At 40.1% G+C, this 12,739-nt stretch overlaps 1 protein-coding gene across 1 annotated transcript; it reads left to right on the top strand.

The window, feature by feature from the left end:
* The first annotated feature begins 208 nt into the window (after window positions 1–208).
* Window positions 209–3,479, top strand: LOC145996315 (uncharacterized). Its single transcript, XM_083132748.1, has 3 exons — window positions 209–482; window positions 2,121–2,277; window positions 3,020–3,479. Exons 1-3 carry the CDS (start codon window positions 302–304, stop codon window positions 3,477–3,479), a joined length of 798 nt encoding a protein of 265 aa, XP_082988874.1. The 5' UTR covers window positions 209–301.
* Window positions 3,480–12,739: the final 9,260 nt, after the last annotated feature.

Genomic DNA, 12,739 nt, shown 5'->3' with positions numbered 1-12,739 from the left:
TGGGTTTTTTCTTCATAATACAGAGGCCTCGCGTTCCCTAAGGCTACGGCCAGACGAGCGATATTTACTGCCAGAATTCTGCGTAAATGTAGCTGAAGAAATGCACCCTTAGGTCGTAAATGGGAGTGGCCAGAAGCAGCAGTAATTGTAGCCAGTTTGGCGCGTCTTCAAGGTCGTGTCGCGAAGGAATGCGCCGGGACCCATTTTTTCCGCAGTATTTGCCGCGTGAGCGTGGCCACGCGTAGCGATATTTGTAGCTGCCACATTTACTGCGGTAATTTAACTGTCGAACTGTACAACTATGGATTATATTGACAGTGAACATGTAATAATTGAAGTCCAAAAGTATCCCTGTTTGTTTGACACGAATTGTGAGGACTACAAGAACAGAAACATGAAGATGGATGCGTGGATGAAAGTGACAATGGATGTGGTTGGTGAGAAGTGGGGAGATATGACCTCTGAAGAAAGAAACGACATAGGTAAGTACTTGAAACGAATCAAAATGTATTGAAAATACAAAGTACATAGTTATTATTTTTTACACTATTACGTCAATTAGCAGGTTAGGATTTTTGTTTACTACAAACATTGCAATGAACAAGACGAAATGAAATGATATTGATAGTAAATGAAAACATAGTATAATGTATTACAATGCTCATAAGTGGGTTAAATGAAAGTAAATAATTACAGCCAATGCCAATGGTGTGTTCCATGCAGGGGTGGGGGAGCATAGTATAGAAAAAGTTTTGAACATTTTGAGAACAGCTTTACAAGCAATCGTTTTGCCAGGGAAGTGATCCTTGATCAGAACAAAAATAGGTAGTGAAAGCATCTCTCATCCGAACACCACTTTTATTTCCTCTTGTTCCCTGAGCAGGTATACTCTCTAGTGGACATGAAAGTGTATCCTCAAAGTTGTACCCATCTCTCTTCCTAACAAAATTGTGTAGTACACAGCATGCTTTGATAATACAATCGGCAAACTCCGGACTAACATCAATGGGGCGATGGAACAGCCGCCATTTATTTGCTAATATGCCAAATGCACATTCAACAAATCTTCTTGCTCCCGTAGGTTTTGGTTAGGATATGGCCTCAGCAAACTTGAGCAGAGTGCGAAGGCCTCATCAGCTACAAACACATATGGAATTGGATCACCTGCATGTTCACTTGAAAATGTCTTGGGCTCTGGTAAAGATAATGTGTTAGAATAGATTTGTTCCCCCAAATCTGTAGCCTTTAATAAATTTGAATCACTTTCTTTTCCATAAGCTCCAACATTTATGTACGTGAAGCAATACTCAGAATCAGCTACTGCCATTAGTACTATGGAGAAAAACTTCTTGTAATTGAAGAACTCGCTCCCACTGTTCCAGGGTTTAATAACCCTGATGTGTTTGCCGTCAATAGCGCCAACACAAAATTAGCTCTGCTTTCGAACTTGTGGCTAATCAGAAGCCAGTCCTCCACAGACGGTTGTTTCATGTATTCAGCATGAAGACCATGCCATATGGCCACACAGGTTTCTCTGACAATGTCAGCAATTGTGGCACGACCAATTAGATAATCGAAATGCAATGTCCGGAAAGAGCATCCAGAACCCAGGTATCTGAAAAAAAGCAGGAAGTGATCTTAAATATAGAATAATTTAATTGTAAAAACAAATGTGTAAGTACCATCTAGTTGATGTCCTGTGATTTAAACTGAGATGAGTATGTTCGTTGTGTTTACAGAGTTGCTTTCAGTTACAATAATGCATAAATTGTTTTCAGACACTGTCATTTGGTATATTGTAGCTATAACCATCTCAAAGCTAGTGGCGATTTTATTAGGTTAACGCAATATAAAATACATGTTCAAACTAAAATCCAAATAGCTTTGTTATTGTACTTTCGCCACATGCCAACTGTAGAAACTAGTGATTTGAGAAGCGTTTTCAAAGACATGACTGATCATTTACAGGTTTAATTGTTTATTTAGTTACGTACACAGGAGACGCCACTAGTTTTGAAATGTTTGTACCTTTAAAGTTACATTTGTGACATAGCATTTTGCTTGTAACAATTGTGTGAACAGAGTTCGAATTTTTCTCATGAATGTTATGATTAATTTAGGTAAGGAGGTTCAAAAACGTTGGAAAAGCTTGAAAGATGCATTTACAAGATCTGTGAAATCACAAGATGGACGTAGTGGCAGTGGTGCGACTACAAGGAAACCTTACGTTTACCACAAACAAATGTGTTTTCTTCTTCCGACTTTGCAATCTAGGCAGTAAGTACTACCTTATTTAATTACTACACTAAACTGTTGTTGGACATAGATTTTGTTTCACATTCCAGTACATTAATATATAAATTTCAAATCAGCAGTTTGCGTTTGTTTCCTTGAAGCATGGGCGTATATATAGTTCACGTAAGGGGGGGAGTTAACTTTTGTTGTGATTAGGGTTGCTATATTTCATATGTGAAAATCAGAGACGCAGCTGATCTGAAACTTGTTGGAGAGCGGGGGGATGGGGTGGAGGTTCTGGACCTAACAAAGTTGTATGTATGTACAGTCACGGACACTGCTGGGTCGTAACGATCCTATTGAAGAAGCACTGAAGCAAGCCCTCCATGTCTGACCATCATGCGCCGTGTGACTAGACAACCCAACCAACATTGCAATTTTTCGGCTTGTATGCCAGTCACGAGTATACATCTCTGTAAATTGAGCAGTGATGCTAAAGAAAAATACGAGATGAAGATTGTCGGAAGTAATGTCTCGTGTTCACGACATGGAATAATACTCGGTCCACGTTACGTTCCTTTATTTAATGTTGTTTGGGAACGAACCTGATGGACTGGGTTTATATTTTCACTCCTTGCATTACACTGCATTATCGATGATGGGAATGAGTGATGATATGATGAAATTGATGACTGGACACTTATGCCCCGCCTGTCTCTTGATCTGTTCTTCTGTATTATGCTTTTGTAACATGAATGTTTTTGTTTTCAATATTGTTCTGCAGGACGTCCGGAAACATGGATCAAACTGATGACCAAATTGACCACAGAACAGAGGAAGAACTCTCGCAGACCAATACCAGCAATGCCACCTCTTCGACGGAACACTTTAAAGCTGTACCTGCTAAACGAAAGAGGAGATCTGGAGATTCATTTGAGAGGGAATTGTTGGACGTTCTTGGAAAAAACTGGCCCGACCCACATGAAAATGATCCTGACAAAATGTTTCTATTATCATTGCTACCAACTGTGAAAACACTACATCCTTCAGATAAATTAGAATTTCAGATAAAGGTCATGCAGTTGCTCAAGTCTTACGATGATGCTGCTGAACGCAGGGGTTCATTTCAAGCAGTTTCCCCTACAAATTTGCTTCCCCAAACTTCATGCACATCATCATCATCCAGAACTACCGTTGAATCAGATGTTGAATCAGAGTCAGTGTTATCTTTGTTTGATTTGTAGAGAACATTTTATCTTGTTATGTTCTAGTTTTATCAATGTCTGTGTAGTATGTATTACCTTTTTACTTTCAGTAATATTAAACTAAACTTACCGTAATGTAACTGCGAGTTTCTCTTCCACACTTATGCAGTCCCTCATAACTGTACCTTCTCTTTTCAGGCTACCACTCACAGTTGCAAGTAGCAGTTCAAAGGAGCTTGTAGACATTCTATAATATTCAAAAAACTTATCTGGATAGTCTTTCAGTTTCCTATGAAGAAGCACAAACTTTCCTTTGTACGATCTTTCACTAATAATAGGATGAATTCACCACTGTCTCTTACGCTTTTGCCGACGACGACGAATCAGAAGCAAGCACAGAGCTGCTTTCGACTGGCAATTCATTGTTACATGCCACTATGAATGGAGCAATTTCTTTCAGCAAACTCAAGACACGTTTTGAACACAATGCTTTTCGTAGTAAATGTCGCTCGTCTGGCCGGGGCAGAAATTTTGTTGCTATATTTAACGCATAGTAGAGCGACATTTACAGCTACCGTGTGACCACCCACTTGCGATAATTGTAGTTGCGACATTTACGGCAGAATTCTGGCAGTAAATATCGCTCGTCTGGCCGTAGCCTAACGGCGACACTGGCAGGAGGAGTGTTTAAACGTTACCGCTCTAGGGCGCGTCAAATATCTGAGCGCTCAGCGAGCAATGTGATCGCTCAGCTACTCGACGGCCAAATAAGCGTTGCTCCGCGAGCGCTGCTCACTTGATCGCTGAGCGAACTTGAACCTTGCTCGCCACAGGTTTGAGCCACAGAATATAGAGTTTTTGTGTTTCGATCTCGTGAGGCAAAGGGAAGAAGAGGAAAACTGTATGAGGATGGCGGGGTGGCGAGCCGCAAATGGCATGGCGACCAATGAGGACAAAAATATGATGAACGGCTTGCGATAAAGCGTAATTAGAGAGGAAGTTCATGTAACAGAAGGTAATGTAATATTCCAGTTTTTGTAATTGTATTAAAATGAAAATGTTGTTTATTCCAAATATTAAATATACACCGTAGTTTTGGAAAGCTGTGCAACAATGTGAAAATGAAAATTTCGACTGTTTTGTTCACATCAACTATTCTATTTCTATAATTAACAAACAGCTTTTTAAACACCGAAATCTTGTTCACTCGACGCAGCCACATTTATCACAGATTATTTAAAGGCACTGATATTTTGATCAATGAGCAAACTGCGTCAAGTAAATGATCTGTCTGCTCAACGAGCGTCGCTCAGATACTTGACGGGCCCCAGATCAGGGACGTCGGAACTTATTTTAGAGGTGGGGGGGCATGTTTTCAAATCTTATCAACCAGTTTTTACCCCCATATATATTTTAACATATGCTACAATCCTCGTAGCGCTGCACTTCACTGGTACTACTTACTATTTTATAGCTCGGCAGAGCATGCCTGTAACATCCCAGGGTTCGGGCAGAAATACTGCGTTCCCTCCCCTTTTATCCATTTGTGAAGTCCATTGAGGTCCTCGTGGTTGTTCCCCCGATCCTGGTCTATTTGTTCTAATTAGGGTTTATTAGAATCCCTCTGAGGTCTAAAACTAAGCCATCAGCACTAAACATTAGGGTGGGTCGAAAAAAATCGATTTTTCGAGTATCGAATTCTAATAGGGCTCAAAAGTTGCGTATTTGCAAGCTAATCAACGGGAAAATATTGAAAAAAATCATACGTTGGATCTTCAGTTCGCGCAAAGGGCCTAAAGTTTGGAAAAAATTACAAAAAACACTAAATTTTACCTTTACGCTCAAAATATACAGGTAACGTTTCTTGCCTTTTAATAGCGTCGAAGTACATCATTTTTGATGCGTGGTAATAGAAAAAAATTAGAAATCACACGCTTCATTTTGAGTTCGCGCATTAGGACTAAGATTCTCGAACTTTCGTGAAAAATCGGGGTTTTACCGCTTTACAAATATACGCAGTATTTTACTAAATGTAATACGCGTAAGTGAGATAACCATTGCGTGTTATTTATGTTTGCAATCCAAAATCGCAATTAAGCTTGCTTATTTCAGTTATTCTGACCGTCATGTGATATACTGAGCAAGCCTCACATCAAACAAACCTGTCGCGACACGCCTCCCACACTCCTTAAGTACGTGGAAGATAATGATATTGACATTAATGAACTGGAAGCGATTGGTTGTGACGGCACAGTAACAAACACAGGGTGGAAATATGGTGTTATCCGCAACATAGACGTTAAAATTCAGCGCCCATTGCAGTGGTTCATTTGTTTACTTCACTTCAACGAGCTACCATTCAGATATTTATTTGAATAATTGAACGGAGAGACGACGGGACCCGCGTCATTCTCTGGGAAAATCGGCAAACAGCCTACACCTGTTACCCGGGGCAATTGCGCGCAACCGCTCAGATGATGACAACCTACGCCTGCTACTATTGCCGGTGTCGTCAGCAGAGTCCAAGATAGGTAAGTGTGCTTTGCTCGTCCGCCTTCCTTACCTCTTCGCCGAGTCAAGGAAGGCTATCCACAACCTGTCAGTGGCGAAGATATAGTACAAGCAATGCAAGCACTGATTGCACTATTAGCATATTATATAATTAGGGAGCCAAATTTATGGTAAATAAAAATTGAGCAGAGCGGTAAATAAAATGTTAGATCAGCGGTATAGACCAGCGGTGGAAAAAAAATTGGCACACACTTTTTCATTATGAGAGGAAACAACATACAAAAGAGCTATACATTGATAAACTACTTCATTTTTATATACTGTACACATACACAAGTACTTAGCTGTCCAACCAAAAATAAAACATCAACACAAAATCACTTCATTTCTAAATTGCATATCTCAAGTGATTTATTCATTGCATGTATTTAAAGGATATCCTTGCTGTCCAAGAAATAAAATAATCACTACTGCACATACACAAACACATGTTGAAAATCACATGATGATAAACAAAATTCATTCATGACTGAACACAAATGACACCATTGTTTCCCTTGATGTGCGGGGACAGACTAATCTTATCGCTGCTGCAGCTAGCACGTTCAATGAAACTGGAAGTTGAGTAGACATTCGGGGGAAGAAAGGAATGCAGCTTGACAGGGAGTGAAGTTTTCGAACTGAGATTATATGCATGGAAAATCAAAATTTGCAGCGTCTTCCTGATGATCGAAGATAAAACGTTCTTCAACTGCAAGTGGTAGGAAACTATAGGCAAACGTTTCGTTACAAATCGACAGTTTGCGCGCAAAACCTCGATTGCCGGTTTTTGCGTGTTTTCTACTTAATTTGATGATATTTCACGTTTATTTTGCGAAAAAGCGTCCATTTCGTGGAAAAGCACACATTTCGCATTACTTTGCGAATAAAACTCATGCATATTTCATCATTGGGGGTGTAGTTACGTGCAGAATTTTCAAAATTGCATCTTCTTTTCACATTTCGCGATTTCGCGCATCGCGAAAATTCAATGTCCCTATATATAATGTACTTAATGTTTTAGCCCTATTTAGTTTTCATCGCACTCGATTTGGCAACTTTTTACGGCCACAAACTCCCTCAACAGCTCCGAAGCAAGCACCAGACTCAATGCTTGCGTCCGCTGGACGGTACAACCAAAGGATCACATGGCGAAGCATGAAATTTTGTTGGAGAATCGGGCCTCAATCCTCACAGAAAAGCTGGGCCTTCAGAGCTTCTCAGAAAGCAACCGTAAGCAGAAGGAGACGTTGCCAGTAACCAATGTGTGTCTTCTGCACGCGTAAACAAGATCGCGAGGATAATATTAATTATTAATCATAAAATAACTGAAAGAAACTATTATCATTGCTCTAAATTCCATATAGGTTACTTAAATCACAACTTATTTTGCATTTCGCGAATTTTTAAACGCGTCAAAGATGATAAGGGCGAGCGTTTGTGTTTCCGGGAGACACCATTTCTGCACTTGGCTGGGAATTCTTGCTCCACCCGCCATACTCACCAGACTTAGCCCCTTCGGACTACCACTTGTTTTCATCGATGTCTCGCTCACTTTCTCGGCAACACTTCAACAATTTACTAAGATGTCGAACAATGGCTTGCTGACTGGATCACCTCAAAATGTGAACGATTTTTCTCGAAGGGCATCCACAATTTGACGGACAGATGGGCACAATGTATAGCTAGCGATTGCGGATACTTTGAATAAAGCATGTGTTACCTTTCTCCCCAGATACACTTATTTTCTTTCGGATCAATTAAGAATTATTAACCGGCAATCCTGGTATATACATATAAAACATATAAATGTTGGGGCATGGAAAACTCTATTTTAGAACAACACACATGGATATCCTGTTTTTTAATCGAAAGTTTACATAAATACATTTTACTTTTTTTTTAGAATTTATGGTTATTTTAAAAACATATAATTCTGAAACATACGTACAAAGCTCTAGGCCACGTTTTGGGCTCATTTCGAATGTGATGGAACGGAAAAATAGAATTTTGTCATTTCAAAGTAGAATCTTTTCTCCCGCCAGGCCCGTGGCCAGAATTGGTCTCCAGGGGAGGACTCGCAGGTTATCGGGGGGACTTATAAGGCAAGTTCATTTTTCTAAAGTTTAACAGTATTAAATGAAGGTGAATTGTTGTATGTGTCGGGGTAATTAAGTTAATGTAAAAAATAAAATTTAGAGATATTTAAAAAAACTAGTATTTGTATATCTTCTAAAACATATCTTGAAGTGTTAATTGACCGGTAGTGACACCATCTCTTAATGCACACTCCATATTTTTTTTTCATGACAATTATTTATATCATACAAGTAAAAATGAGCAATATTCACTTCAATCATAGTTCCTACCGTACATTCCACCCCCAGCAGACAGAATAAAACTCCTCTTGATTCCCAAAACGTGGGATCTATTGACATTTGACCCAGATGTGGAAGGAATGTGAATGATGACATCAAAGTCACAGTTTTATGTCAAACGGGAGGCTCTAACATGGGTTGGTTTTGATTTGATTTGATTTAGTTTATTTTACTTCGCGTTTTGTGCCTCTTGGCTAATTTGCGAAGATGGGGATGAGTGATGAAATGATGAAATTGATGAATGGACATTCACAAACAACCAAGCCCGACCGGGATTCGAACCCGGGACCCTTGGCGTCGCAGCGCGATGTGCTAACCACTCGGCCACAGGGTCGGGCTAACATGGGTTGGGAACAGTGGCGGCGATTAGGAGGGGCAGTCCCCTCCACTTGTCGACACGTTTGCATCCACACTATGCTAAACCTTATCTACAAATGTAAATATACTGTCTTCCCCCCCAGTTTTTGCACCTTGCATCCCCCCCAGTTTTGGAACCCAATCGCCACTGTGGGAAGGAAGAAATTTCAAAAGTCTAGAACTGGGATTCCAAAACTTTTTCTTTTCTTCGAATTTAGAAACATCTTATGTGTAAAAAGCACTAAATAAGCACATATTTAGAAAAATCATATCATTTCTGTGAAAATATTGGAACATTTCGCTGCTTCCCTACAAGCTAGCCACAGATCCCGAAGGTGGTGCGGCACACACTTTGGGAACCACTGGTCTACTCTAGAGAATTTTCTAAATACTTGCTCCTACTTAGACCGGCTCATAAACAAGATCGAACTAATATAATAGCTGCTGTTCATTTTCTATGAATTTATCTTTCATCAAGTTGTGAGCCAAATAATATCTGCTGTCTACATCTTCACTATTCACTGCAAACAAATTAGAATATAAAATAATTTTACCTAATGTCAAGGGGACTGAGCTCCCCCTGGATACGGGCCTGTCTCCCGTCCTTCCCGTTTTAGACATCAAATCTCTGGTTATGAATGACACATCTCAACCAGGGATCATTATTTCCAACCCACTTGTAAACTATATCGTACTTATGGTGTTCCACTTGAATTCAATTAAGTTTATCACAACATACTTGCATACAAAAATTTCGTTACGGAATTTATGGCGACTGTGTACTAGGGATGGCCAGATCCGAATCCGGATTCCAAAAATTTTTCGGATCCGGATTTTTTGGATCCGGATCCTTTTTGCCATCCCACATGAGCGCTTCTTTGTAAAGTAAGAATGTGTTTATAACATATTGTTACCTGCTTATATACATACATACATACATACATATATATATATATATATATATATATATATATATATATATATATAGTGTGTGTGCGCGATTTGTAATTAATACACTTAAAAGGGAGGTCTAAGTCTCCCCCTCCGATGTCCATGAAACTTGGCAGGTGTATAGAGAGGCCCAAAGGAAGAAATACGTGTTTTTTTTGTTTCAGCTAAAAAACTGTTTTAGGGGGCAACCCCCCCCTCAAATGTCAAGATGAAGACAAATTGACGCGGGGATCTGACCCCTGTGTGCCACTCGGATTTCCATGAAATTTGGCAGGCGTATGGGGCTGGGGGGCGAACAGAACAAGTACGTGTTTTTGTGTTTCAGCTAAATACGATTTTAGGGGGCAACCCCCCCCCCTCAAATGTCAAGATGAGGAGAAATTGAAGGGGATCTGATCCCGAAACCACGTAAACATTGCATAGGAAGAAACAGGGGGCATAGGGACCCTCTATACACCTGCCAAGTTTCATGAAAATCGGAGGACACAGGAGTCCTCATCTTGACATTTGAGGGGGTTTTGCCCCCTAAAACAGTTTTTTAGCTGAAACAAAAAAAAAACTGGTATTTCTTCCTTTGGGCCCCTCTATACACCTGCCAAGTTTCATGGAAATCGGAGGGGGACACTTAGATAACCTCCCTTGTTTGTCTTACACTTTGTAATTATATAACACTGCATATATTATAATGTTTTATTTTATTTTTTAAAACTGTAACTGTAGAACAATTGTTTAATTTTTGTATAACATTTCTATCTTGTTAAATGTGTTAAAGGTTTCATCCTGGAATGGAATGTTCGAGCGGTTGTTGAGATCTGTAGTGTTTTGTGATGTCTTTAAAAAAATAAGTCGAAATGGTCTCCGATCGACTCGTGGGAGGTTCAGGTTGCAAGGTTTGTTTTGGTAAAACATGTAACAAAGTAGTTATTTATGACAGAATTTGCTATATTTTAAGACACTCTACAAGTACTGAAAGTACTATCATTGTATATGCAAAACCTAAATCCTTCGGTTCTTAGAGCAAAGCAAGAAATTGACATGGCTACTGTTGAAACATTGAAAACGATTGATTCAGCATGTAGGAGAACGGTAGTTCAGGAGTTGGAGGAAAACCAGACGTTCTTTGGTGGACAATATGAAAGCCGGTTTGAAGACTTGGGTCTCTTTTCGAATGTACTCCTTTTAAATGCACACAGGACGTGTTTTATGGAGACATATCAGGTGAACTTTAATGTAAGCGAAAGTATGTATGCGTCACTAGTTGAATCTTTTCACATCTACAAAGAAAATCCAAAACACATTTCCACCTGTCTCAAGGATTATGTGAATTCAATTTAAATTGTACCAATATCTATACAGCTGAATGTGAACGCGGGTTCAGTGCATTTACTGAACAGAGAGTGAGATTAAATATTTGCTTGGTTCATAGAATGTATCGCCGTAAATCAATTTCGGTAATACCCCGCTGTTGATGTTTTATTTTCATGAGATATGAGCTCCAATTACTATTTTAAATCTTCCTTTTAAAAGTTATTCAAATTGAAAAATGGTCATGGGGGGTCATTTTAAGGATTTTTCCTTCATTCCAATTTTATATTTTCTACAAAATTCGGGGGACTGTGTCTCTTCACTCCCCCCTCTGGGTACGCCAGTGCACACACACACTTTTCATGCACTGGTGATCTATTTTTAAAAAATAACGCCTTGTTTTATGAAGAAATCTAAGAAATATGCACGTGTTCGTTGGTATATCGGAAAAAAATGCCATCTAAAATTATGATTATTAATAATATCGAGGTCCACTAACATTAAAACTAAACACCAAGTCCGTAAAGACTCTTTAGGGACCCAGCCCTTCCGATCACCTTACCATTCAGGAAAGTCCCATCGTCACTTTATTACCTATCTCTTCAAGACTGGAGTCCGTGAGTCTTTCTTTATAGCATCACTCATCCTCCTCGTCCCGATTAACCAAAAATGAAAAAAAATGACGCTAAATAAGAAGAAATCAAAATAATTATCTTTTTTTTATATTCTACAAGGTAACCAAAAAAGTTCTTGCCGTCCCATTAATCATGCGCTCACAGAGAGGAAACGAAATGACGCACGTGCCTGCCAAGCGATCGGGAGTTAGTCTGACCATCGACTGCGCACACACAGCAGTCAAAGCTCGTCCAGTGTCGAAGAGAAAAGGAGGTATCGAAGCAGCTTGTTCGCGTGTGTTTGTTGTATGACTTTAAAGTGGGCCTGTCAGCTGCCGCATCAAGTCGCCGCATTTGCCAGGCATTTGGGGAGAATGCCGTGAACGAACGCACTGCCAGGCATTGGTTCCAGAAATTCCGTTCGGAGATGTGAGCATTTCGGATGAACCTCGCAGTGGACGACCACATGTGTTGGATGACGAGGCCCTGAAAGCAGCCATCGAGGAGGACAGTGGTCTAACGTGTGATGAACTTGCAGAAAGGTTCCATGTTTCCGCTGAAACAGTCAGACTGCACCTGCATGGGATAGGGAAGCAGTGGCGTGGCGTGGGATTTTTAAAAGTGTTGCCGGTTATCAGTAGGACATTTAAGGGAGGAGCCGTAGGTCTTGAGTGCCTCCCCACCTCATGCCCCCCCCCCCCTCCCATGTCTTCCAAGTAGTTCGTATACTATTATTCTGGTACGACTGCAATTCAATACTAGATTTTTGGTAAAGTTATTAATCAGAAAAAAAATGTTGGCTTAAGCACTGAAGTGAAATCACAAACATTGGTTGTTGACACAATAAACATTAGCCTAATAAAGAAATACGTAATTTGATACTTACAGAAATATCTTCTTTCGCACAATTACACACACTGTTCAGATAGGACGAACCCGCCACCTCGGAACTCGGAGCAAGCTCCATTCCGCTTAATTAATTGACAATGCCCGAAAACAACACAAAGACGAAAGGCACCACTCACAAAACTCGCACTGCGCAGTCCCTCCCGCCAATCGTTGTTTACTTTTGTAACACGTGAAGCACCCCATCTTCCTTGCCCCCTTCCCTCTCAGCATCGCCGCTTCCCCAATAGCCAATATT

This window comes from Lepisma saccharinum, chromosome 12, assembly GCF_977018435.1.
Source record: "Lepisma saccharinum chromosome 12, izLepSacc3.1, whole genome shotgun sequence".
Classification (NCBI taxonomy): Eukaryota; Metazoa; Arthropoda; class Insecta; order Zygentoma; family Lepismatidae; genus Lepisma; species Lepisma saccharinum.
Note: the sequence above shows the minus strand (reverse complement) of the source record. Positions and strands in the feature narration are given on the sequence as shown.